General features: G+C 42.0%; 3 protein-coding genes across 4 annotated transcripts in view; 1 reads left to right on the forward strand and 2 right to left on the reverse strand.

Moving 5' to 3' along the window:
- Positions 1 to 1,006: 1,006 nt before the first annotated feature.
- tmem240a (transmembrane protein 240a) lies at positions 1,007 to 14,014 on the reverse strand. The gene is made up of 4 exons (XM_054609991.1): positions 13,958 to 14,014; positions 13,524 to 13,630; positions 9,151 to 9,359; positions 1,007 to 1,161 (listed from the first exon to the last, which is right to left on the reverse strand). The coding sequence occupies exons 1-4, from the start codon at positions 14,012 to 14,014 to the stop codon at positions 1,007 to 1,009; spliced, it is 528 nt and encodes a 175-aa protein (XP_054465966.1).
- A 3,865-nt stretch (positions 14,015 to 17,879) lies between these two features.
- On the forward strand, positions 17,880 to 23,241 carry otud3 (OTU deubiquitinase 3). 2 transcript variants are annotated; one of them, XM_054609626.1, is made up of 8 exons: positions 17,880 to 18,029; positions 18,930 to 19,227; positions 19,883 to 20,031; positions 20,677 to 20,789; positions 20,903 to 21,025; positions 21,181 to 21,313; positions 21,558 to 21,745; positions 22,622 to 23,241. In XM_054609626.1, exons 2-8 carry the CDS (start codon positions 19,022 to 19,024, stop codon positions 22,784 to 22,786), a joined length of 1,077 nt encoding a protein of 358 aa, XP_054465601.1. In that variant the 5' UTR covers positions 17,880 to 18,029; positions 18,930 to 19,021; the 3' UTR covers positions 22,787 to 23,241. The 2 variants fall into 2 exon arrangements, with proteins under 2 accessions (XP_054465601.1, XP_054465602.1); XM_054609627.1 differs by having other exon boundaries at positions 18,997 to 19,227; positions 22,622 to 23,235.
- An 819-nt stretch (positions 23,242 to 24,060) lies between these two features.
- bcas2 (BCAS2 pre-mRNA processing factor) overlaps positions 24,061 to 25,280 on the reverse strand; it is a 3,993-nt gene continuing 2,773 nt past the window's right edge. Inside the window, exons 5-7 of the mRNA XM_054609730.1 lie at positions 25,174 to 25,224; positions 25,001 to 25,081; positions 24,061 to 24,912 (exon numbers count right to left, since the gene is read on the reverse strand). Coding sequence (XP_054465705.1) covers positions 24,786 to 24,912; positions 25,001 to 25,081; positions 25,174 to 25,224 — 259 coding nt within the window. The 3' untranslated portion in view covers positions 24,061 to 24,785. The remainder of the gene's footprint in view (positions 24,913 to 25,000; positions 25,082 to 25,173; positions 25,225 to 25,280) is intronic.

The following is a 25,280-nucleotide window of genomic DNA, read 5'->3' on the forward strand; positions in this document are numbered from 1 at the left end:
GAAGATGGAGGGATGTGCGTGTGTGTGTGTGTGTGTCTGTGTAATATGTGTGTGTTGAACTCATCTTGGCTGGCATTTATTTCTCCTCCCGTGTCTACTAAAGAATGATAATATAGCAAAGAGAACCCCGACCACAACCGCACACGCTCCCCCTCCCCCTCACATATTTACAGGAAAAAATTAATACATTCAGTTAATTCACTAAGTAACAAAGCTAATTAATCTGTGTTTTTTTAGCAGAAATCACATGGTTTCACATCCAGTTTTCAAACAGACTCGTCTTCCCGTTCCCATTCCTATAATCTCTAACCACACAGTCCTTCGTTAAGGTTTTTCTATTGACAAACGACTCACACAAAAATCCCCCCACGCACCCCCCTTTTTAAAGACTGTTAAATCCTGTTTGCCTGTATTTATAACTATTTACAGAAGCAGCAATCTAACCATCACAAAAACCCGCCCACCCACCAGGCTCATTCGCCCCCCCCACCCCAACAAAGTCCCACTCCCACCCGATAGTGAAAAAAATAAAATAAAATTCATGACACCCGTCTTCCCGCCCCGTTCCATACGCTGCCCACATCTTACCCTGTTCTAAAAGAGCATGCCAAGTTTAACAATGAACACAGAAAATGTCTCTATACAGAAAAAACACCCTTAAAAATGTTTGTTTTTTTGTTTCCTCCTCCCACAATGGTGGACGTGGACATAAGACAAGATTTCAGTGGCAACAAATAATTGTCATCTTGCTCCATTTGGGGATTTTTTTTTTTTTTTTTTTTTTAGTTCTGACAGGGGCCGGGTTTGGTCATACGAAAGTCCTGTCGTGGGGGTTTAAGGGGGCCATGTTATGAACAGTGGGAGGGCAGTTTTCCAGGGTCTCTGAGGCAACAGTTGGCCAAGGGGCAGTTTGGGAAGGGGAGAGGGCTTTTGGAGAGGAGAGGAAGAAGGGAATCAGGGGGAAGGGGTCTAGGTTATTTTTTGTATTATTTTGTTTTTTTTAGAGTCAGAGGTGTCGGGGACTAGGGTGGCCGTTGTGGTAGAGCTTCTGCTTGATGTGGACCATGTTGCCGCTGGAGTCTTCCAGCTGTCTGAGCTGGGCTCGGCGACGGAGGTCTCGAAGGTTGCAGAACTGTGGCAGCCATGACCAGGACGGGGTATCTGGAGGGAAGAGATGAGAGGCAACAGGGCGGTCAGAAGAGGCAGGTTTTAAGTGTGTGAACATAAGCTCAAATTGTCCTTTTCTTAAACACTAGATATACTGGTCAGTATCCACATCTGATGGATGATAAATATGCCCCTTCAATTTCTCGACTATTGGAAGCCGTTACTTTGAGTTTTTCTAATGCAAAATTTTGAATCCTCAAAATAGAGAATGGAATCACACACAGTTGGTCCCTATCAAAGTTACTTATGTGATTAAATGGCAAAAAATACAACATCCATTAACCTAAAGAGAAAATATTAACCTAAAACTGCCAAGCAGAAATGAAACCTGTAGTGTATTGTTTTTATTGCATTATCATGTAAAAAAATGCATCCATTGAAGGATAGAAACCAGGTACCTTTAAGCAAACTGTTGATGTATTATATACAATCTTCATTTTATATTATCCATCAATTATAGCAGTTGATGCAAGTTTTTTTAACATCACACAGATGATATTGTATAAGGCAATATACTGTAGAAGGATCTAGCATACGGCCTTGAACAATGTGAGTCCAAGCACTTTTTAAGCTGATTGTTTGGCGCTTTGCCTTAAATCGACAGGTGACAGAGACGGACGGGAAACATGAAGAGTAAGGAGTGATGTAACGAAGGTCCTGAGCAGAATTAAACTGGAGGAGTTCAAAATTGCATCGTAGTTTATTTGCCTTAATAGAACTAAAGGTCCTGGCTACAGCCGGAGTCTGAGCATTTAAAATTCACACCAAAATATGAACACCTGCCAAAATTAATAAAAAACTGGCAAAAGACTGAACAACTAGTGAGTCGAACACTTCAGAGTTCAAATGTCTGCAGGAAAAGAAGGAAACGCCTCTGCATCAGTAATGAAACGGAAAGGGAGTATCGATATTTTGTCATATGCACAACATGTCACAGTCACAATATTGATTACTTTCTTCTCTGCTCTCCTTCTCTACTCTTACTCACAGGTACACAAATGTGACGGCAGTGAACGTGGTTATAGTACGGCAACATGGTCTTGCTTTTGTAGCTGTGCAGACACAACATAAGAACTGAATGCAGGCTTTTGTGGACGACTCGAATAGACGACGCGTTCATGAGATCAAGACACACAATAGCGTAAAATCCTTCTTAGCCTGGTTTTCAGGCTCCAAATCCAGTTAGAGGACACGTCAACAACCAGCAGCACAGAGGACTGATCTCCGTGCTGAGAACTGTCCTTTTTGGATGTTGATTAAAATGAGTCTAAGCGCTTATTTCACACTCATTTTCTCCAGTAATACTGTATGAATTAAGGACTAGGCTGATATCGGCTTCCTATTTTAAAACAATATACTTTTCATGCTCAGTTTTAGCGTACCCTACAATACATTTCAGAAATTTTAAAGTAACACCCAAAATGTCCATATAACATGAAGCCAGAAAATTGCCAACAATCAGATGCATTCAGGTTTAAAGGTGAGTTACTGGAAAAGCTGGTGTTTATTATGTGTCTTAGCCACCGGGTTCATCATAGCTGTAACAGCTCTTAATTCTGGGAAGTAACGGTCAGCTTTTTGCAGTGAAGGCAGTGTGACAGAGCTGGGATAAAAGATTGGAAAATTTGAAGTGTTGGATGACAACGGTAAATGGCATCAATCTCTTCGAGTGCACCACGGTGTTGCCCTTGATTTTTTTCACATTTGGGTTCGGGCTGATGCACATGTGACTGTATCCAGGCGTCACTTCTCTACAGTCACAGGGATTTTTAGAGGTGAGATTATAATGTATCTACCTGTCTTTGACCAATTAGCGGCCAAAAAAGCGGGAGAGGTGTATAACCTGAATAGGGGGATGGTTCGTGCCTGTCGGGTTATAAACTGGAGCTGGCGAGGCGGAGCGAGGTCCACAGAGACGGTAGAGAGAGAGAGAGAGTGAGAGAATGAGGGGAGAGCCCCAGACAGCAAACCCGGTTGCAAATGGCCCTGCTAGAGGATGAGCGAGAGGAGGAGGGGTGGTGGTGGTGGTGGTGGTGTGGAAAGTGGGGTGAGGCGTTGGGTGGAGGGGAGGTGAGGAGGGAGAGAGAGTGAGTTATTTATAGCTGTGAATGGGTATGCTGTCCACAAGGACTGCTCTGAAGGGTATCCAAAGGAAAAGGGGCAACAAAGACAGGTTTATCTCATTTGAATAAAAGGATGGGGACGGAGTCGGCAGAAATGGTAATGCAAGGCCGAATACGGGAGGCGAAAGACACAATTGTTATGCTCTTTCAGAGGAGTGGGGGGAGGCTTAATGCTGAATGCCAGGTCATCATTTTCTCAATTTTTTAGATGGTTTTTATTTTACTCTCTCACCAGTGTCTTTGCAAAGAACTCTGGTATCAGGTATTCCCAGCGCATCAATGGTAACATGAAAAAGAGGTCGTTGCAGCATTGTAAAGGAAATGGCCAGGAGTAGATTCAATAAGTGAAACGGGAGGGGAGAGGGAGGAGCAAGAGATGGAATTAGGAGGGGGGGGAGAAGCAACGAGAATCAATGTGCATCTCAATGCACACTGTGTGTGTGTGTGTGTGTGTGTGTGTGTGTGTGTGTGTGTGTGTGTGTGTGTGTGTGTGTGTGTGTGTGTGTGTGTGTGTGTGTGTGTGTTTCTCACTTGCCATTCCAGCTGCTCTCTCTCGTTCTATTTATAGCTCTGGAGGAGAGTATGTGTGTGTGTGTGTCAGTGGGGGTGGGGATGTGACAGCATCTCCATCCTGCACCCCCAACCCAACCCACACACACACACACACACACACACACACACACACACACACACACACACACACACACACACACACACACACACACACCTACACCGCTCTGTCAGCCTCACCTTCACTCCTCTTCTTGGGGAGGCTAAATGAGTCTGACCTAGCATCAACGTCACAGTCCACACACACACACACACACACACACACACACACACACACACACACACACACACACACACACACACACACACACACACACACACACACACACACACACACACACACACACACAACACACACACACAGAAAAAAAGGGGCTTTCCCTCCCAGCACAAAAGAAGAGGAGCAAACCTATATCCCCCACTCTATATCTGCTGCTAATGAATATGGATGCTCCCTCCTCTCTGGGTGTGTTTTCTCGTTTTTTTATGATGATGTATTTTACACTGTCGTACTAATGCATTGGAGAAAACAGCATTTCCTGAATCGCTGCTGCAAAACCTTCCACACCTCTGAGCAAAGCAGCTACCTGCTACTATCACAGCTCATACATTTCAAGCCCCTTAGCAGCTTGTTAAAAATCTAAATATAACATGATATTTTCTATTTAAAAAAACGAAACATTAGTATTAATATCGTATCTTTTGTTTTAACACGGCTTGATACTTCATCCTGCCTGAGGAGCTTCTCCAGCTCCAAGTATCCAGGCCACATATCACCTACTTTAGCTTTATCCTTCATACCGAGGATCCAGGCCACCTCCACAATTCAGGCCCGCCCTGACCGTGAGCTCAGACAGAATATTCAACATCCAAATCCTGTTTTTAAAAAAAAGGCCTTGTTGCAATATTCAGTATCTTTAAATCTAGCTTATTTGGGTCAAAAGAATGCAAAAACCTCCTAGTTAGAGGTTCCCCCCCTAGAGTTTGATCCTGGCTGGGTGGAAAAGCCTGTGAAACCACCGTGACCGTGAGAAACTGAAACACTGTAATCCAGGATGCTAATACTCAGCTCATCAGTGAGCATCTTGCCAGTGCACAGAGATGAAGCCTCTGCGTTGTCTTTTACAGCAGAGCGCCAGACTATGAGGGGATTTCATGCTGCCATGTCATGATCTCACACTTGTGTCACGTATCTGCTCAGCTGAAAGCCTTTTATGTCTTCGATGGTGTCTGCGCAACCACACAGGCCAAATGTTGGTGAACTGAACACCACATGTTCTGTCTCATTAAATCTGCCGCATTCCTCTTCTCCTACCTAAATAACATGCATCCGTCATCTGTCAGGGGGAGATGGTAAGAGAAATGAAACTGATGTTTTTTTTAGAGAGAGCGGTGACAGGAGACATGAAATGAAGGAGCAACTATCGCTCTCAGTTGGATTTAAACACATGGTATGTGGGAATGTAGCTTTCACTACAGCGCAGCAGATGGTGGGAGTGAAGTCATTTCTCAAATCACTGTTTTATTCCAGCCTGGTTCGAACCGGTCTCGATAACTGCTGAATGTGTATTCTTATATGTATTGTATTGGTTATCACACCAAAGCGATGCTTGTTTAAAACAAATAACAGCTTGGCCAGATATTCTCGTTACGCAACACATTTTCATCAAGCGCTGCACATTAATTCATGTTAGCTTCAGCGAAAATGTGAATTGACAAGCTGTGCACTTATCCACACCAAGACATTTGATATATCTACCTGTGGCTTTGCGCAAACCTGTGAATATAATCCATATGTTACACATTATATATATATATATAGTAGCTGTAAATTAATGATATCTTCTTATTCTAAAAGACTAAAGCAGGAAAACCATTCAAACAGGCAGAGCGGTACAGGACCAGAGTTCAAACAAGGACCCTCTTGCTGTTACGTGACAGTGCTAACCACTGAACCACAGCGCAAACCTAATGTTCTCATGACGCTCATGAAGCTGGACACGCAGACATTTCTGGGACATACAGTGATAGTTAAGTAATATCGTTAGTTGAGTTAAAGGCCCTGCATGCCCATGGTAAACCCCCCCGAGTGGTTTTAGGCAGATTAGGTTTCTTTTCAGGATCGTATGGCCGTGCACTGACTGACTCTTGGTTGCTGTTGGCTTTGTTGAGTGGGACAAATATACTTTATTGGCACCTTGCTGGTTTGTGCTGGTAGTGTGTGGTAGGGGTTCCATTAGGCATCCGAATGGCAACTTCCGCCTTGAATTGACAGTTCTGTGCATCAAGCGAACAAAATACCACGTGTACCAACAGCATTGTAAACAACACAGAAAATATTTCCCATGACTTGTATAAGTACTTTACTATAATGTCTCTGCCAACACTTAAGATTAACTAAATGTGATTTATAGAGATTTAGCATCATACCGGCTGCCTCATATGCAGAAAGCACTCCATTTAAGCAGGTTTTCCAACCCTCGCCGCTAACAATTGGGCACAGTCATGATTTTTAATTACTGAAGTTTGGTGGAATCATGTAAATTCTAGCATAGCTCCGCCCACTTTCGACCTGAGCAGTCAGAATAAATCGAAACACCTGTTTGAGTGTGCATGGCCTTCATTCATCAATGTGCCACAGAAAACGCCTCTTTTTCACAGATGAAATTTATGTGCAACATGTCGCAGTAGAAAAAAGCACAGGTGTAAATAACGAAATCAATAATGGCTAAGTTCCATTTAGCTGCTTCAGTTTCAGCGTCCTGGTAGTGTGTATGCTTGCTCACAGTCATCACTAACTGGGACTCTTGGATTGAACAGAGCCATTGTTAGTGTTATTAGTGACACACACATGGTTTTACTACTGCCAAAATGTTTGCTTAGAAAAAGGCCTATACAGTATATAACACACATGTGCATATTTCTGAGCAAAGCAAGGGCCTACAATCCATTTTCTTTTAGCATGAATGGATAAACATATCCACAACCTGCTCCCAATCTTCAATGCAGCCTTAGTGTAAAAATATCAAAACAGTTTTCAATAATAAGGATAGGATTGCTGTGGGATTATTAAAAGAATAGTTTGACATTTTGGGAAATATGCGTATTTATATATATATGTGGAAATCACTGCACATGAAATAATCACTTGAATTCTCCTTGACCTTATAGCTCAGCCTTTAACAGAGTGGTCCACTAATTTTGGATCAATTCTCTAAAATTGACGTGGTGCCAGACTGGTTTAATTCATACCCAATAAAACACCTTTCTTCTCTTGTGGCATCCCCCAAGGATTTATTTTGGGTCCCTGATAGTTTCTAATTAACATGCTCTCCTTGGCGGCTATCATAGCTGACAGGCTGTGATAAAGTCCAATAATGTCATGTATTATATTATATGTATCCTGCATTTCGCAAAGTCTCTTTCATAAGAAGTGCTCTTGTTCAAACATTTTGGAAAAAAATTTTTTGAAAAGGCTCAAAATAAGAAAACTTAAGAAAATACCCCATCTTGTCCCTACACTATCCCCTATAATCATTTTATGTGTGATCTGCTCAAGAGAGTGAAAAAAACATGAAGCCAGAAGCCCATAATCACAGGTCTGTCTTTAGATGCTCGAGTAGTGTAATTGCGTTTTATTTAACTAGGGCACACCATTAAGAAGATTTCATTTTTCTTTCATTTGCAGTCCTGCAGAAGGTCATTCATGCTTGTGTCCCCTCCAAGCTTGATTGTTCCAGGAGAAATATCAACACACTACAGTTAATTCAGAGCACTTCTCCCAGGCTAGTCACGCTTTCCGAGAGGACTGACCACATTACCTAAACCATTGTCTCCCTTCACAGCCTTTCAGATGTAGAATTGGTTTTAAGGGTTTAAATCAGCCTATTTGTGTGATTTCTTAACCCCCAAGTGAGCCTGATTGCCACTTGAGCTCCTCTTCCAGGGCCCTTCTTTCCTCATCACCATGGGAGACCTATGTTTACCTTCTGGGCCCCTCAGCTGTTTAAGTCCGTCCACAAAGTGAGTGTCCCTTTTAAATCCTTACTCTTTCTACTATCTTTTATTTACAATTTCATTACAGAATTTCAGTATTTTTACCTTCTTTATAAAGGTGTATTATTTATTATTAACATAAACTCCCTAGATGTTATCTAGTCATGAATGCCATGATCATGAATATGAATTTAGGGAATTACCATTTTGCCCCATAGCTAACTTGTACCCTGCAAAGCTGTTCTTTTAGTCTTCCCATTGAGGTTTGACTCAGACAAAAGTTAATTGGGGGTTGCATCATCTTCATTATTTCAACCTCTATTGTTATTATATTTCACTTGAATGCATTGCTTTGCTGTTTTGCTCTTGCACTGTGACTAAAAAGGATCCTTAAAGGTTTAACTTAGCATAATACAGTGGTGCACAGAATCTTTTGTAAGCAGAGGTCGTTCGGTCGGACCTGGCTTGAAACACTGATATTCAATCCAAACCATTGCTGAAAAGGGATTTAGCCAAAGAGAAGAAATTATTTTGAAGTTAACATCTGTAGGGAATTTAATTTGAATCAGCAGTTGGAACATTTTGTTGGCTTGGATTCGATTCTCTATTCTGAATTTTTATAAAAAGATACTTACACTTTTGAGCGTATGTATTATAGCAGCAGTTCTTATTAACATATAATTTTATATTGACTTATTAGATAATTTTGTCATAAATAATGAGTTTTGCATATTCAGAACATAATTACACCTAATGGTGGAGCTCTCAGGTTAGCCTATGACTGCTGCTCTTTCCTGTAAACAAATCAAGAGGATTTTTTTGTGAAATAAAGTGTGAGGTATTCGGCTGTCCAAAACAGAAGACAACTATTTAAATTTAGCTTGGTCTCAGCCGTCGTCTGACTCATCACACAGTTAGAAGGTTTAGCTGTGATTTTCCAAGAGGTTGCAGTACACTGAGAAAAAAATCCAGTGAGGAGAGCCAAAATGGACCAAGCAATGGGGGGAAGGTCACTTAACTGCTGTGTTAACCTGGCATATGCTCGCACATGCAGAAGATACGTGGCGGATGGATACAGAGACATATATTTCTGCATACAAGCATTTTGCTACCACTCATCTTGCTTTGAACCATAGATACTTTGTTATTTCACCCGTTAAATTAAGATATTTCAAGTTTCCGTTCCTGTGAGTGTCATTTCCTGTCTCAAAGATTTTATGATAATTTAGGGTTTTGCTGAGCTCTTGTTTAAGTTGAGTTCATGTGTATCTGCAGGAGAAAATGTCCGACTTACCGTAGTAGCGGCTCGCCCTCCAGGCCCTGACGGCGCAGTGTAGGACTCCGTCCAGCCACAGCAGCAGCCAACTGATGCAGAAGCCCAGCAGCAGCCCCAGCATCAAGTCCATCTCCTGCTTGGTCACACTGTCACTCACAAAGTAGTTCTCTGATGAGTCCACCAAGGAATGGTCCCCATCATATGGGATTACATAGTGGACATGATGCCTGGGGACAGATGATGTTGATAGGAAGTGTTATATATAAGCCAACGTATAATTTTATGCATCATAGATACAAATTAACATTTCTTATTGGTCACATAGACATTGAGATCGGTGTTAAATGAAAGAAAAAATAGTTTGGCTACCACGGTCACCCAGAACAGTTTCAATGCTGCTTGGCATATGTTCTGTGGAGCCCTACTGGAGAGATGAACACCATTCTTCTCAATTGGTTGTTTGATGATGATGGTGAAGATCCCTGTGTAACATATTTCCCCCAATTCTCCCATAGGTGTACAGTTGGGTTGAAATCCGGTAACTGTGAAGGCCATTGTGTATGTTACGATGGTTAAATGTTTTACCCTGTATATGGTGGTTCTCTATCCTAAATACGCATCCTAATGTGGATATCTAGAGATTTATTTCTGAATTTGAAACAAAATGCACTAATCCACCCTTTGCTGGAAACCCCCTTGAAGCCATCTCAAGGACCCTTGGGTGTCTCCAAGCTGCACTTTAGGGCAGCTGAGGCTGGAAAAGTTTAAGGAGACTAGTGCTCACAGCCTGAAATAAGAATAAGCAAACACTCCACAATGTCCTTCAGAGACTACTGTTAGGGGCCTTTAAGAAAAGCATTTACTCCAATCTCCTAACAGGTTAAGGCAATACCTGTTCAGTAAAATACATTCTGGATTAGCTGAATGCTGCCAAGACAAATACCTCATCCAAAATGCATCAAGTGTGCAAGTATGATACCCAAGATACCTCATAACTAGCAATTATTTTGTCAAAATGGGCTTCTTCTTCTTCAATCATTTCCTAAAATGATTCTAGATCCAGGTTGGAGACATGAAAGGACTCAATCTGAATCCAATTTTAATTGTTTTTTCCACAAATCCACAGGGTGTGTGATTGCTACTAACCAGGTGTTCACGTCTCACAGGAGAAAAAAGTGGGGGGAAAATAATGAAATGTTACGCTGATAGAATGCAAATTAAAAGACAACTGATGTTTGTTGTAGATCCATGAATGCATCACTCCGTTGCATTGCAGCTTAGGAACAACATGCATGATAGCACCATAAATATATCCCTGCATATCAACTGGTGCAGCAGATCAACAATCATCCACTCCGTCACATTCACTTCGCCATATTGTCCAGCACTGACTCCGCTCCATGTAAAAAAGATACATCCACTTGATATTAAATTCTTACTATATTTACTATAATTTTACAATCTAACAACAGAGGCAGTTGTCTGATGAACTCTGTAAGTGAACACAGTGGGAGCTGAGAGATTTCACTGCTGGAAGACACACCTTGGCACACCCACTTTGGGACATTGCACCTTTCTTCTTTTTTTTAACAATAAAAAAGTATTCTAGCAGTTTACAATTACACTTCTATACATTTAGAAAAAACTTGAAACAGCAGAGAGGTGTCTCGACTGTTATTCCTAATCAATACACCGAAAACATTGGATTCTAAACATGGTATTGTCTTTCGATAGATGCTTCCTGCCTGGTAAATGCCCAAGTTTGTAGCACAAGTTTTCTACATATTTAAATAAATGTCTGCTTTGCTTATCTCTGACTGACCTAACACATAATTGATGAAAGCTGCTATACATAACACACAGCGTCTAATGTGTCTTTGTTGGCAAAGTCCTAATATGCACTGGACGTTTTACCGTTTACTGATGTTTATGATTTGTCTGCCGGTAAGTGAGGGAAAAAGTGAAAATCTCCACCTACAGGAATGCAACTTCTTAACCAGAAAAACCCTCCCAGCACTCTGATTGGCAGATGATCCCTGGGAAGTGCAGTGCAGAAACACCCACAGCACTTAGGACTGAATATGGAGGAAAAACCTGATCTTAAGTATCTTACTGAAGAAGTAGTTGGGCCACATGGGGGATCAAACCCCCTGTTGAACCAAACGGACTCGAGCTGTACAGACACTGAGGTCCATTAACGCCGAAACATAAAAAAAACTAAACTAAGCTACGTGCAAAGATAAGCCAAAATCTCCCACCAGCTTTCTTTCTTTGCCTGAAGAATGAGGGTTTATTTCTTATTATTATTATTATTGTTGCCTGTATTAAACTGACTTTAGTCCTGTTCCCCTGCACCCTGCAATCATTTTGTTTGTGTCTTCTTTTCTAGAATAAAAATGAAAACTATTCAGTTTTCTCTAAGACTTCTGGATGAAAATGCCACAATGAGAGAATTTAGATCATCTTAGGACAAACACCCTGTGGGCCCCTCGCAACAGCACGACACCAATGAGTCCACTCCTAGAGCTCTCCCCTGCCACAGAGCCAGGCCACGGCCCGTCAGAGAAGCTAAAACTACATCCAAATCAGAGCACAGAGGCTGCCAAATAAAAATGACACCGGCCGTGTCCTCAAGCCTGATAAGGTGAGCGCTGTGGGTGTCACGACACCTCCACGTGTAACGGGTGGGAGCCAGGCAAGTGAAAGCCCAAGCGCTCAGGACTGGTCTATTCATCCACGCATCCCGCTCTTTCTGCTGTTGACGTGCAAACACAGGTGACAGAATCTCCTTCAGGGGTGTTTCCAGGTCAGGGAAAGACATTCTGTGGTACCAGTAACCTGGAAACTAACAGAAGGGGCAGAAATGTAACTATACATACTGTCCAGAGCATTGGCATAATACTTGTATTGGCGGAAAATAATACAACATTTTTGGTATTCTAAATATTAAAATCAGTGCTTAATGTTGCTGATAATTGCCTGCTTTTTATTTCTACATATCCTGATTTCATACATAACCAAGCGCCTTTTCGGCAATAGCAAAGATGACATGATTGTCAAAATATTACAAAATAAGACGTTCCGTGACACATGATCTTGTCACAAATTTCGTATACAAACATATTTGTTTGTCATGACCAGTCTATATCACATCACATCCGTCAGTGTGTGTGCGAGAGGCCTTTCCAAACTTTCTATCAGACTATCCCTCTCTGACAGGCTCACAGCACCTGATGATGACCCACTTCCGAATTTACATGCTCAAAAACAAACCACACACACAGTGTAACTGGCCTCTTAATGCTGCTAATGAACTGCTGGTACATCAACCCCCTCACTGCAGTATGCACAGTATACACTGCTGTTTTGTTTTAATGTGCATCTGTTCAGCTTGCACCAACACCACAGTGGTGACATTCCCCTTCCTAAAAAAAGAAAAGACACTGATCTGCCCTCGTGGCTGTAGCTAGGTTGGTTGCACGACGTGGGTCAATAAGGATCTAATATCTGAGGACAATATAGGTGTGAATTTAGTGGATAAAAGGACACTTACTTCAAATCTTGCCAGCTGACAAACACTGTTGCCATACCCCCAGGCACTGTAGAAAACCAGAGGCCCACTTGTGTCTCTGCTCATCCACACAGAGCTACAGCCTACATGCTTTACTGCTGAATGAAGATACACAGAGCTGCTGATTTAAAATCCGGATTCATTTATTAATGAGTGTCTTGCTGCTGTTTTTCACCACTTCCAACCTGCTCTCACTGAAGAAGAAAAAAAAAAAAAAAGGCAAACAGCAGGTAGGCTGAGGAGCAGCCAGCACTTCCTCAGCCCATAACCACCGCACTCCAGCCCTCATATGTTGGTAATAAACCCAGAAGGTTTATATTGTGGACAGTGTGAATCTCTCATTGCACTTGATGCTCAGATTGTATTATATTGTACATAGTTCATTACCTATTTATGGCTCCGACACACACCTTCCTATATGCAGCAAAGCCCAAATCCTCGCAGCTCTTATGCATATATATAAGATAAGATAATATATATATATATATATAAGATAATATATATATATATATAAGATAAGATAATATATATATATATATATATATAAGATAAGATAATATATATATATATATAAGATAAGATAATATATATATATATATCAGATAAAAAAAAAACATACCACTGCCAATAAACGTGTCTGTTAGAGCAAATAATAAATAAATAAAATGGAAATATCAGTCTGCCTGATCTCAGCTCGGCTTTGCAGGGATCCGCCGCCAGAAATCTTCGAGGCCTCTTCGACAATTAAGAAAGGATGTTAAAATCAGAAGCACACAGCAGCACGTTTACCCCAGACATGAAGCACAATGAGGGCATTTACCTTCCACAGTTGCAGTGACAGACCCGGTCCTCCCCTCGCAGATGCGGTAAGATGTAGTTGTGAAAGCGGTCCAGTAGTGCGTTCATGTCCATTAAACAGGCTATCGCCTGCAAAGAAGCACTGGAGTCAGCTGGGACATGTCAAGCAATGGGCAAGGCTATTCCTACAGACAGCGAATCACTCTGCTCATCAGTATCAAGCTACATAACAACAATAGACCGTGGAGAGAAGACATGGGAGCACAGCCTGGCAGAGAGGGGATTTATGCATGACAGCAGGTAATTAAAGGTAGGAAACCTGCTTCCACATGGCATCGGTAGGCCTGCTGTGAGGTGGTTTTTCTTGCACAATTTGATACATTAATTGCACATTTGCAATGATTGGGATCAGCATAACAGCCTCGTCGCGGCTGAGGGGAGGTGAAGATGTCTTACCATTACAACTGAAGCACCAAGAATCATAAAAATCATGGTGGTTGTGATCATATGCATCAAAACTTCCTAAACTGGCCGCCGTCCTGTGGGCCGCTCCGGCTGGGCTCTGGGCGCTCTGTCCCGGCAGGATCCCCCAGCATCCCCCGGCCCTTCACCCTCCGTCTCCTCCTCCTACACACGGCGAGCCGCTCTCATCCCCACCCCCACCCACCACCACCACCACCAGTACCACCAGCACCACCACCAGCACCACCACCAGCACCAGTACTGGGCTCCAAGGAGGCAGTCCTCTCCTAATTACAGATTCAAAGGTGAGCTGTTCTTCCAGGTGCGTGTCTATGTCTATCCCAGTTAAACATAAAGAAAACCAGTGATGGGCTCTCTCCTCTAAAGGTGTGTTGCCTCCTCTCTCTCTCTCTCTCTCTCCACCTTTTTCCAAGTTATTCCAAACCAGTGCCGTCCTCCATCGAGGGGGAAAACGGTGGATTCAAAGCACTGCAGCAGCTCCTCTCCTGCGGCCCTCGCACTGGTCGTACTGGGAATGCTTGATGGTCCGTGTTATATGGGTCCGGTCGGGGAATCAGACCCACCCTGCTCCCGGAGTCCAGTCGGGATCCAGCAGCTGCATCAACACCCGGAGCCAGACACGCATGATTATCCCATCCTGGCTTCGAGCAGCTACACCAGCATCCACTCCCACCTCTGGTGCGCGTGCGCGTGCGTGGGGGTGCCCGTGCGCGTGCGTGTATTTGAGAGAGAGAGAGGGGGAGAGAGAGACAGAGAGAGGGAGAGAGAGAGAGACAGAGAGAGAGAGAGAGAGAGAGAGAGAGAGAGAGAGAGAGAGAGAGAGAGAGAGAGAGACAGAGAGAGAGAGAGAGAGAGAGAGAGACACAGAGAGAGAGAGAGAGACAGAGAGAGAGAGAGACAGAGAGAGAGAGAGAGAGAGAGAGAGAGAGAGAGAGAGAGAGACAGAGAGAGAGAGAGAGAGAGAGAGAGAGAGAGAGAGAGAGAGAGAGAGAGAGAGAGAGAGAGAGAGAGAGAGAGAGAGAGAGAGAGAGAGAGAGAGAGAGAGAGAGAGAGAGAGAGAGAGAGAGAGAGAGAGAGAGAGAGAGAGACAGAGAGAGATAGAGAGACAGAGAGAGAGAGAGAGAGAGAGAGAGAGAGAGAGAGACAGAGAGAGAGAGAGAGAGAGAGAGAGAGACAGAGAGAGAGAGAGAGAGAGAGAGAGAGAGAGAGAGAGAGAGAGAGAGAGAGAGAGAGAGAGAGAGAGAGAGAGAGAGAGAGAGAGAGAGAGAGAGACAGAGAGAGAGAGAGACAGAGAGACAGAGAGAGAGAGAGAGAGACAGAGAGACAGAGAGAGAGAGAGAGACAGAGAGAGAGAGAGAGAGAGAGAGAGAGAGAGAGAGAGAGAGAGAGAGAGAGAGAGAGAGAGAGAGAGAGAGAGAGAGAGAGAGGGTATAGTGGGCGGTGTGAGAGAGGGGGGGATCTGTAAACTGCCTCTGTGGCATCGGCCCACAGGCTCATTATTCATAGTGGATACCTGCAGATGCACTGGGGGGCTTTAAGGATGGTTCTCCTCGTGATGATTCAACCTCATTCTTCTCCAGAGGCTCATGACCGTCACTAGAACACAGGCGCACACAGGCAAACACACAAACGCCCTTGCTTTTCTTTCTCTCTTTTTTTCTCCACACATTGCGGTGCTTCAGTTTCTGCGCCATTCACGCTGTTTCTACTACATCCTGCATCCTTAAAGTCCAAAGTGAATGTTTTATTCAAACAACATACACATTCTACACTCTCTAACCCTGATTGTGGAATGCATTCTTTCTTTTAGCCACTGGAGTGAAAATTAAGAAATCAAAATTTGCATTGTCTAACATATATTTCATCCAAACACCTGAACCTGAGGGAGAAATTCAAATCAAAATCTAGTCCAACAGCTTCCATCAGGTACACCAACCACTCAGCCTCAGTAAACAATTTAAACAATGTGTTTTTGTTCATCTGTGTAATCACTACAATGAACAGAGTTGAACATTGTTTCAGCACCATGGTCAGCGATCACACAGCAGCCTGCATTTACCAGTAGTGGAATGCATTTTCTGAATTTTTGTAAAAACAAAACTTTTACATGCATGTTATATACCAAAATTAAAACATTGTTACAAAATAATCAATAACCAATCTTATGGTATTCTTTATCAAATGCTCTTTGCTGGTACAGAAAACATCTGCTGTCATCGCCCACAGCACACAGTGTTACTTCACTTTGACGCCAGTGTAGCAGTCTCTAATTAAAATCTACAGGGGCTAGAATGGGGGTAGTGTAAACATTGTATTAAGACTTAAAACCAAAACAATAACAAATATGAGTTTAGCTTTAAAGTCAAAATTGACTGTCGGTTAACAGCATTTGTCAAAAGTGGTCCGCCAGTCGCTGAAGCAACATTAGACAACAAATAAAGCTCCAGATAAATGTGACTGAACATGCGTGCATAAAAAACAGCAGATTTATTAGTATGTCAAGAGCCTCGGGAATGAAATGACCTTGTTTCTGGAAAGAATCATTGCTTTTCACTATCTGCATGCAGACACCAGCAGTAAGTCAGAAAACGTCGAGTGTACTCACAGTAATTTTGTCATTTCCTGTATTAGAATCACAACATTCACTACAAACCGCAAATATTGCGTTTGGTTTCATGCAAAAAAACAACTGTGCTACACTGGAAGAGGTCAGCTGGGAAGAAACTTAAACCAGTTTTACACAAATGTAAGCTGTAATGTACACATTAAGCAGGTCGGTGAAGCTGTCAAAGATTGTGAGTGTCTCTAGAAAAGGACATCAGTCATAAATATAACATTGTGAAATCAGATGACATAATAGTACAACAGAAGGCCTTTACAGTATAAATGGTATGTTGTCCACGCTTGGCTGACCACTCCTCTGTTCCACTCAGGTGAGTGACGCTGATTGCTGCAAATGCACAAATGAATGGCTAGCCTTCAGGCCATTACATCTGTTAACACACAATGCCATTACTCACTATTGTCTGAAATACACCAGGGACCAGCTGACTTCTGCAGATGTATGTCCCGTTTCTGTTATGCCAGATGGTTTGATGTAAATGTGTTTTAGTTTTAGTTTTTTAGGTTTAGGAAGTAGAAAAGTCTTACTGCTTCCTTCTGTTTTCTGATGCAGTTTTATGTCTTGAGGCTATTTTTTGTCTCAGTGTGTCTGCTGGTCTTTTTACACAGCAAATATCCTGTTTATTGCTTCTCAGCCCACTCCTCCCCCACATTATTTTCACCAACTGTGTGGAGTCATCCGAAGGAGTTGGTGGTGAGCAGATTTTCTGAGAGTTGAAGAGAGCCGAGTGTGGAGTGATTTTCAGAAGCAACATCTCTTTCAAAATTGTAACTGAACCTCCTACTTTGTCCTGAATCACAGTCTGCAATATATGATGACTCAGATCTTAGATGGATAGATGGATGGATGGATGGATGGATGGATGGATGGATGGATGGATGGATGGATGATAGATAGATAGATAGATAGATAGATAGATAGATAGATAGATAGATGGATGGATGGATGGATGGATGGATGGATGGATGGATGGATGGATGGATAGATAGATAGATAGATAGATAGATAGATAGATAGATAGATAGATAGATAGATAGATAGATAGATAGATAGATAGATAGATAGATAGATAGGTGGGTGGATGGATAGATAGATAGATAGATAGATAGATAGATAGATAGATAGATAGATAGATAGATAGATAGATAAATAGATGGATTGATGTACATACTGGCACTAATCATTCTCTCAAAGCCTTCTTTAAACTTCTTAAGGTGTATTAGCATTGCTTAGGTGTCGTTAGTAGATTCGCATTTTGGCATTTTGGCCCTCTCGCCCTCCCGTACGTTTTGACGTACGGGGACGTACGTATGCGGAAGCTCCGTTGTAAACAAAAACGGAAACTACACCAACTACATTCACCTCCTGAGTCCCGAAACAACAACAACAACAACAACACGACGACACGCAGTCGTGTTGAAGGTAAGCATCGACCTGTAGACGGGGACTGGAGCTACAGGCCGGCATGTAGCGCTAATGCTAGCTGGCTAGCGTTAGCAGCATGGAGGCTAACAGCTAGCTGGCTGTGCTAGCTGTTAGCTAACAGCTACGTCACTTGGTGCTAGTGCTAGCTGGATAACGAAACCAGCCTTACTGGTGTTTAACAAAGCTTCACTGTAGTCAATATAATGCAGTTAATATTGTCTCAGCATGGCCTTATCACATTTAATAATAAAACATCAGCCCTTAAGTCTGAATGAATATAATAAATGATAAATGTTTTCCTTTTAACTGGAATTAAGTCTTCAATTTATTAAACATTTACATCAAAATACATCAGTTGACATGTGAACCAAGCAGAGAAAACACTGTAATTGTTGCTTTGTACATAATATATATATTTTGAATATGTATGTAGCAGAGAATCAGACAGAATATAAAGTAGGAACCTGTTTATATTACATTACATTACATTACATTATTACATTACAGTCATTTAGCAGACGCTTTTATCCAAAGCGACTTACAATCAGTAGTATATTACATATCATTCACCCATTCACACACTGATGACAGGCTACCATCAAGGTGCCACCATCAGACTCTAACTAACATTCATCATCCAGTCCACACCGATGGCAAGCCTTCAGGAGCAACTTGGGGTTAAGTGTCTTGCCCAAGGACACATCGACCGGGTATCGAACCACAAAGTCTAGGTATTCCCAGCATTATATATCATATGGCATAGTATCTTCTACATCAGGGACAGATTATGACGACTAAATAACGTGTATATATAACAGAAAACAATAGAAAACATCTATTTAAATATTCTGAAAACCTCCACCCCTGTTTCTGTGGTTTTCTTTCAATCTTCTCCAGATGTTTGGCAGTGGTTGATGCAGGCGCCAGGTCATTCCCTTTAAGAAGACATATTTTGGTGTTGCAGGCCCGCAGAAACGACTATCGGCATCATGTCTAGAAAGCAGACGCCGAAATCTGTACGGAGCAACAAGAAGAGCGAACTGGAACGCAAGAGGGATGAACGGGCAGCACGCAGGGCCATCGTGAAGGACCGCAAGAACCGGCCTCAGGACGGCGATGAAGGAGCAGAGTTTGTCAGTTTCTCCAATCAGCTCCAGGCTTTGGGCCTCAAGCTGAGAGAAGTCCCCGGAGATGGGTAAGAGCCCAAAAAGAAGATTGTGGGGTCTCTACTATCTCTACTTTGTTTCCCTCTGTGTTGCCCACCACCATCTCTGATACTGGAACACGTGTCTCCTTAATTTTACTATATACAGAATGCTTCAAGCTGGAGACAGCACTCTCATCATGAGGAACATAATGTCTTCAACCTCTGTGCCTACAACTCACCAGCCCACAATCAATAACAATGTACAGTAAATTATAGTATAGTATTCGTAGTTGCATGGTTGCTCCTTAGCAGAGGCAAATTTCACTTAATTAAAACATTATTGGTCTTCCCCAACTGACAATAACAGCAGTATTGTGCCATTTACAATATGAAAACAACCAGGCAAAGCTTATTGAAAAGATGGGACTTTGATTGATTTACCTTACAGTCTTGCATCTATCAGTCATGTTTACTACTGGGCAGAAGGTCTCGGAGCGTTGTGATCTTCAGGACTTAAGTCATTGTTTTCTCCAAATCCCAGAAACCTGCCAGCTAATGCCAACTCCATTGAATGCACAGATGGAATACAAGCCTTCTACTTAAACAAAACATAACATACATGCTGGCCAAGAACCTCGACACTGAGTCGTTTAGCTATAGGCAGTCATGTGGACATGCCAGTCACTGTCTTTGTTTCTTGCAGGAACTGCCTGTTCAGAGCTCTAGGCGACCAGTTAGAGGGTCACTCCCGGGGTCACCTGCGGCTTCGGCAGGAGACTGTCCAGTATATGATGTCCCATCGACAAGACTTTGAACCCTTTGTTGAGGACGACGTTCCCTTTTCACAACACTGTAAGAAAATCACCCAGTGGGGGACACTGAGTATATCAACAAAGTAATTAAAAGTTTCAGTGGGAGACAATGTTGACCAGCGTCTGTGCAGTGACCCCTAGTGGCTGTGTTCTGTTTTCAATGGAGTGACAGATGCTGCATGTCATTGTTTTCCAATCTGGGGGTTGCAAGATGATTCTGAGGGTTTAATAAGGGAATAATAAATGTGGGGTTTTCCTAGACATTGTTCTAAAAATTGAAAAAGTAAATAAAACGTGAGCAGTTGGTCTCAACAAGTAGACATATGCAACTATTGCTGAGTGTGCACATAAACATTGTTTTGTTTTAAGGTGTCACAAGCCAACAAGGTTGTGAACCACTGCTATTTGCATCTGTCTTGATTTCATTCAATCAGAAATTGAATTCTTGACTGATTTAACTAGTTAAAATGTTTTATTTCGTGGCAATGAAGTTAATATACCATTTTTATATAATACATTTATGCTGAAAAAATGTTAAAAAGACAGTTAAGGATATTGAAAGTGGTTTAAGAGATATACCGCATATCTGCTGTAACAGGAATGGTAGAAAGCTCAAGAAAACATTCTGGGTGATCACGGGATTAGAATATCTTGTGAGTAATCGTTTTTGTTTCTTTCCACTCAGTGTCCAACCTCTCTCAGCCGGGGACATTTGCTGGAAACGATGCAATTGTGGCTTTTGCTCGCAGTCAACAGGTGAAAGTGGTCATCCATCAGCTCAACACACCACTGTGGGAGGTATGGACAGAGGCAGAGGCACAAGACTTTCAAATGATGTCACATAATGTAATGATGAATTCTAACTCACTTTTGGGACACCACATAGTTCATATGTGCTGTTCTTATTGCAGATAAATGGCGCAGAGAAGGGGGTATGCAGAGAGCTACACATCGCTTACCGCTATGGAGATCATTATGACAGTGTGAGGCGGACTGGAGACAACTCTGAGAGTCCTGCTCAGCTCCGCATAGAGGTATAATGGGTATTTAATGGATCAGCATTTGGGAAAATATCCGTAATTTAGTCAATTCCAGATCCACATCTTTAAATTTCAAGAGCGCATCATGTCATGTTTACGCCTATTGAAGCAGCCTTTACTTATGTGTTTCTCGCTATTCCTGTTCCCAGAGTCTTCAGAATTCACAAAGCCAGCAGCGTGAGTTTGGGGGAGGCCAGAGGGACAGACGGAAAAACCATTCTCCCACAGCTTCAGAGGAGGACAACGTGATCCTGAGCTCCATCAAGAATCGAGGAATCCACGGTCAGAAGCTACACTTGATTCGTTAGCTGCCGGAAGAATCAGACTGCCAGGGCATAGGAGTTAACTTTTTTTACATACTCTTCATAACCATCATGCATTCAAGCTCATCTATTCGGTGTTTTTTATTGATCCCATAAAAATGTCGGTCTGTAATTAAGTAGACTGGTTGCTTTACGCTACCAGGATTGATCAGATCACACTGACTGTTGTATTCATGTGTTCATGTCTGTGTTTTCCGCCTCAGGTGACGAGGAGAACCTGCTCCAGCTGAGTGCGGCAACCATCAATGCGGAATGGCTTGTTGGCGCCGTGCTGTGCCAGTCCTGCCAGGGCCAGTGTGCCTCAGGATCCTGCTCGGCCTGCAGAGCTTCAGCAACAGACTGCAGTGAGGACAAACAGCCAGCAGAGGGCAGCAACTTACAAAAACCAAAGGTAGATTTGCAGCCTCTCAAGCTGTTTTAATGCAATCCAAGTCCATTTTATTTTAGATTTTACTTTAATGTTTTTCTCACCAATAAACTGACCAGTCCTCCAGACTGCAGCATTTTTGTCATTGACAATGTAGGGAAACAAATACTTGAGTTAAAAACCATAGACTGCATTTAATAAGTGGACGTAGTGATCCTAGACGTCACCCGAAAAGATTACAAGTACCTTTTCATGAATTGAAAACACAATGTGAAAGGGTTAAAGACAAAAACACAGAAGTATAACCTTCCGTACCGACAGACTTTCCTCAGGCGGTTAGAAATTCATCCTCCACCCTCCACATACAATATAGTTTTGTTTCAGTTTTTTGTGTGTATTTTCTTATGTAGCAAAATGGGTCTACAAACTGCATTTGGTTGTGCAGCCCTGTTGTACAATGACAATAAATGAACCTTATAACCTTGTAATGTTGTAACATTTAACCTTGTCAATCATAAGGTAGCCGGCCCTTAAGCATACTCTGCTTTATGGTCTATTTGACTCTAAAGGGACCATAATTTACTAAAAGAACATCATGCTGTGTTGAAGAAGACTTGACAATAGCGTTTGAGACCATAAACTCATGTTTCCAAGTTTACTAAGGTTATAAATCGAATGAGAAGTAGTGTCATTTTCTCATAGATGTCTATATAAGCAGACTTCCTTTTGCTAAACAGAGGAGTGACCCCCGCTGGCTTTTAGAAATAATACGAGTTTAATGCACTTCTGCATTGGCTTCACGTTTGAGACCCAGAGGTTGCTGCCCTGGTCAAAACGCTCCTCAGTTATGGTAAAATTACTAAAATAAAAACAGATTTTTTTCCCCCTACTTTCTCCCAGGTTTCTAACAAGCAGAGGAAAGAGCAGCAGCGGCATGAGAAGAAGAAGCGTCAGGAGGAGAGGCATCGGCAGAAGTTTGTCCAGAGTAAAGGAAGTCAGGACCAGAACCAGAACCTGCCAGAGTCTGTTACTTTAGTACCAGCTCTAAACACTCTCAGTATATAGACCGGAGCATGGCCAAAATTACCTACTGCTACTCTAGCTACCGGTGGCTGGCGCTGTTTTGCACATTTCAAATTTCATTCGGTCACAGTGGATGACTTTTCCTAAAGAGAACCCTATAGTTTCTTTGCAAACGGTATAACGGTGCCTGCAAACTTGTGTGTGTGTGAGAGATGTGTGAGAGTTGTAAAATGCTGGACGGGGCATGACCTTCAGTGTTTTGGGGGGTTTTGAGCTGGTTCAATCCCTGGTTGGTGTTGGTGTACGCAGAAGCTCTTCAGATCTGGTCTACCTACCGCGCATCCTTTCTCCTTTCTGTGCCGGACATCTTCGCTTCACATGACAACCACGCAGGCAATCTCATGCAGCTGGGCTTAGTAAAGGATAAGCGTCGGATTAATGATTGTTATTCACACTGTGTAAGGAATGTGGCAATAAATAATAATAAATGATTATTTACTGTTTTTGTGCACAAGATAATATTTCAAATATAATCCAGGATGACATGTTTTTGCGCTTTTTAAAAGGTACATTAGTCAAATTAATCATATATAACATCTTGTGACATGTTTAAAGATTTAAGTGAAGTTTTTTTTTAATTCATTTCCTTTGGTGTTGAAGAAAATAAGCTTTAGACCCCAAACTTTAACAGACTTAAGGCACATTTTAACAAGAGGCTCACAAAACACACACATGGCTACCTTATTGTCAAAATTACTTCTTGGGATTTGAACCACCTCATGACGAAAATCACTCCAGCAGTGTGTTACAGGGTACACATAGAATGTTTGCCCAGTGGTATCAGATACATTTTAATCAAGTATATTTGAATGGCTGTTATGCTAATTAGAGATATCTTGGACTAAGTCATGAGCGACCAAACGTTTTTTTTGTGTGTAATGTTTAAACCAAAGTTAATGAATGACAAAAAGCCTCATCGGGAATACTGGCCCCAGCAATAAGTGTCTGATAGCTCCGCCTGAAGTGCACGCTAACGATTTAGCACGCAACGTAATGTTTAATAGGAGTGTTTTTCTAACAGATAATTGGGCCTTTGGTTCTTGGCAAGTTGAAATTTGAAAAATTTGGGGTTCTACAATTTCCCCTGAAAGAAAGACAAACTAGAGCCTAAACTGAATGTGATGTAGGACTCCTGCCAGTATCATCATCAAACTGTCCTGTTGCATTAAGGTAGAGTAGAACAAACACGGGAGACAAAGGATTTCAAATAGAAAAATGATATATTATATGAAAAAAGTCCAATCCAGACTAGAAACTATAAGAAATGTTCATTTTAATAAAACATCATTAAAAAAAATTACATGGAACCACGGCAGGGCTCACAGAGATAATTTTGTCTTCTGACAGGATTGACAAACTATTTACACTCAATTCTAGAAACCCTCAAAGACTGAAACCTACATGCTGGTATGAATTACACTTCATAGCAAGATTATGTACCTTTTTCTGAAAAACGTCACTTATGGCAATAATGGAATAACCTTTAATGCTATTATGACTGTAGCACTAGAAGAAAATAAACTTTAAGCCAGCAAACCAACCCCGTAATAATAATAACCACTATTTTGCCAGCATTAATCATCAAAACCCATAAGATGTAATTTATTGCTTATGAATTCAACCCTCTATTTGAAAGATGACTTATCTTGTTGAAAAATGTACATAGTCTTGCTTTAAACATCTTTAACCTTTGTGGGGAGAAAAAAAAAAGGTAGGCTTCAAAAGTTGCATTATACCACATTTCCCACTGTTTCACTATAGAATAAGTGTGTTGTCACTGAGGTTTCTGGACTGCTCCTTCTGAATGTCAAAGTTATTTGATGAAGCAGTGGAACATGAGCTGTTTCACGTTAAATCTCCTCCATACAGGTAACTTCCCCTCCCCAGGTTGCTTCTTGGTGCAGTCAGTTAATTAAACAACATGACATCTTTCTGATTGTAGATCAGTCCTACGAGGGTGACATCTGCTGCTGCTGCTGCTCTAGAAGTCCTGGCGGATGTTCTCCTTGTTCTCGTCCCCCTGCTGTTGTCTGAGCTGAGTGACTTCGTTCTCCAGCTGGATGATGGCCCGCTCGATCTCAAAGTTCTTACTGACCAGAGACACCCAGCTGTTGAGGGACAGACACAGATGTTAAAACAGAGCAGAATCTTGCCGACACATTCCCATGTACAGTGATATAAACTCTTCAAACATACTTTGACTCCAGCTCTCGCAGTTTGGCTCCTCCTGCTAACTGATCGTTCTTACGCTGCCAGTTTAAATCCTGAATTTGCTTCCTGTGTGGCAAACAAAAAATGTAATTGGTAAACTTGTGAAACTTCTTTCGTTACACTTTGATTCACCAGAGATGTTCCAGTGATCCAGTCACCTGAATTTCTGGAGTTCCTTTTGAGCCATCTCAATCATGAAGGCCAAGTTACTGGAGGAGGAGGAGGAGGAGGAGATAAGGTAACATGTTAGCAGCCGTTAGTCTAA

This window comes from Anoplopoma fimbria, chromosome 12 (assembly GCF_027596085.1).
Source record: "Anoplopoma fimbria isolate UVic2021 breed Golden Eagle Sablefish chromosome 12, Afim_UVic_2022, whole genome shotgun sequence".
Classification (NCBI taxonomy): Eukaryota; Metazoa; Chordata; class Actinopteri; order Perciformes; family Anoplopomatidae; genus Anoplopoma; species Anoplopoma fimbria.

Excerpts from the sequence above, each read along its gene's own strand:
- otud3 (XM_054609626.1), top strand. The coding sequence starts at position 19,022 with ATGTCTAGAAAGCAGACGCCGAAATCTGTACGGAGCAACAAGAAGAGC. Across the intron at positions 20,032-20,676 it reads CGTTCCCTTTTCACAACACT|TGTCCAACCTCTCTCAGCCG; the intron begins GTAAGAAAATCA and ends CTTTCCACTCAG. Across the intron at positions 20,790-20,902 it reads TCAACACACCACTGTGGGAG|ATAAATGGCGCAGAGAAGGG; the intron begins GTATGGACAGAG and ends TTCTTATTGCAG.
- tmem240a (XM_054609991.1), bottom strand. The coding sequence starts at position 14,014 with ATGCATATGATCACAACCACCATGATTTTTATGATTCTTGGTGCTTCA. Across the intron at positions 13,631-13,957 it reads TTGGTGCTTCAGTTGTAATG|GCGATAGCCTGTTTAATGGA; the intron begins GTAAGACATCTT and ends GCTTCTTTGCAG. Across the intron at positions 9,360-13,523 it reads TGTCACTGCAACTGTGGAAG|GCATCATGTCCACTATGTAA; the intron begins GTAAATGCCCTC and ends ATCTGTCCCCAG.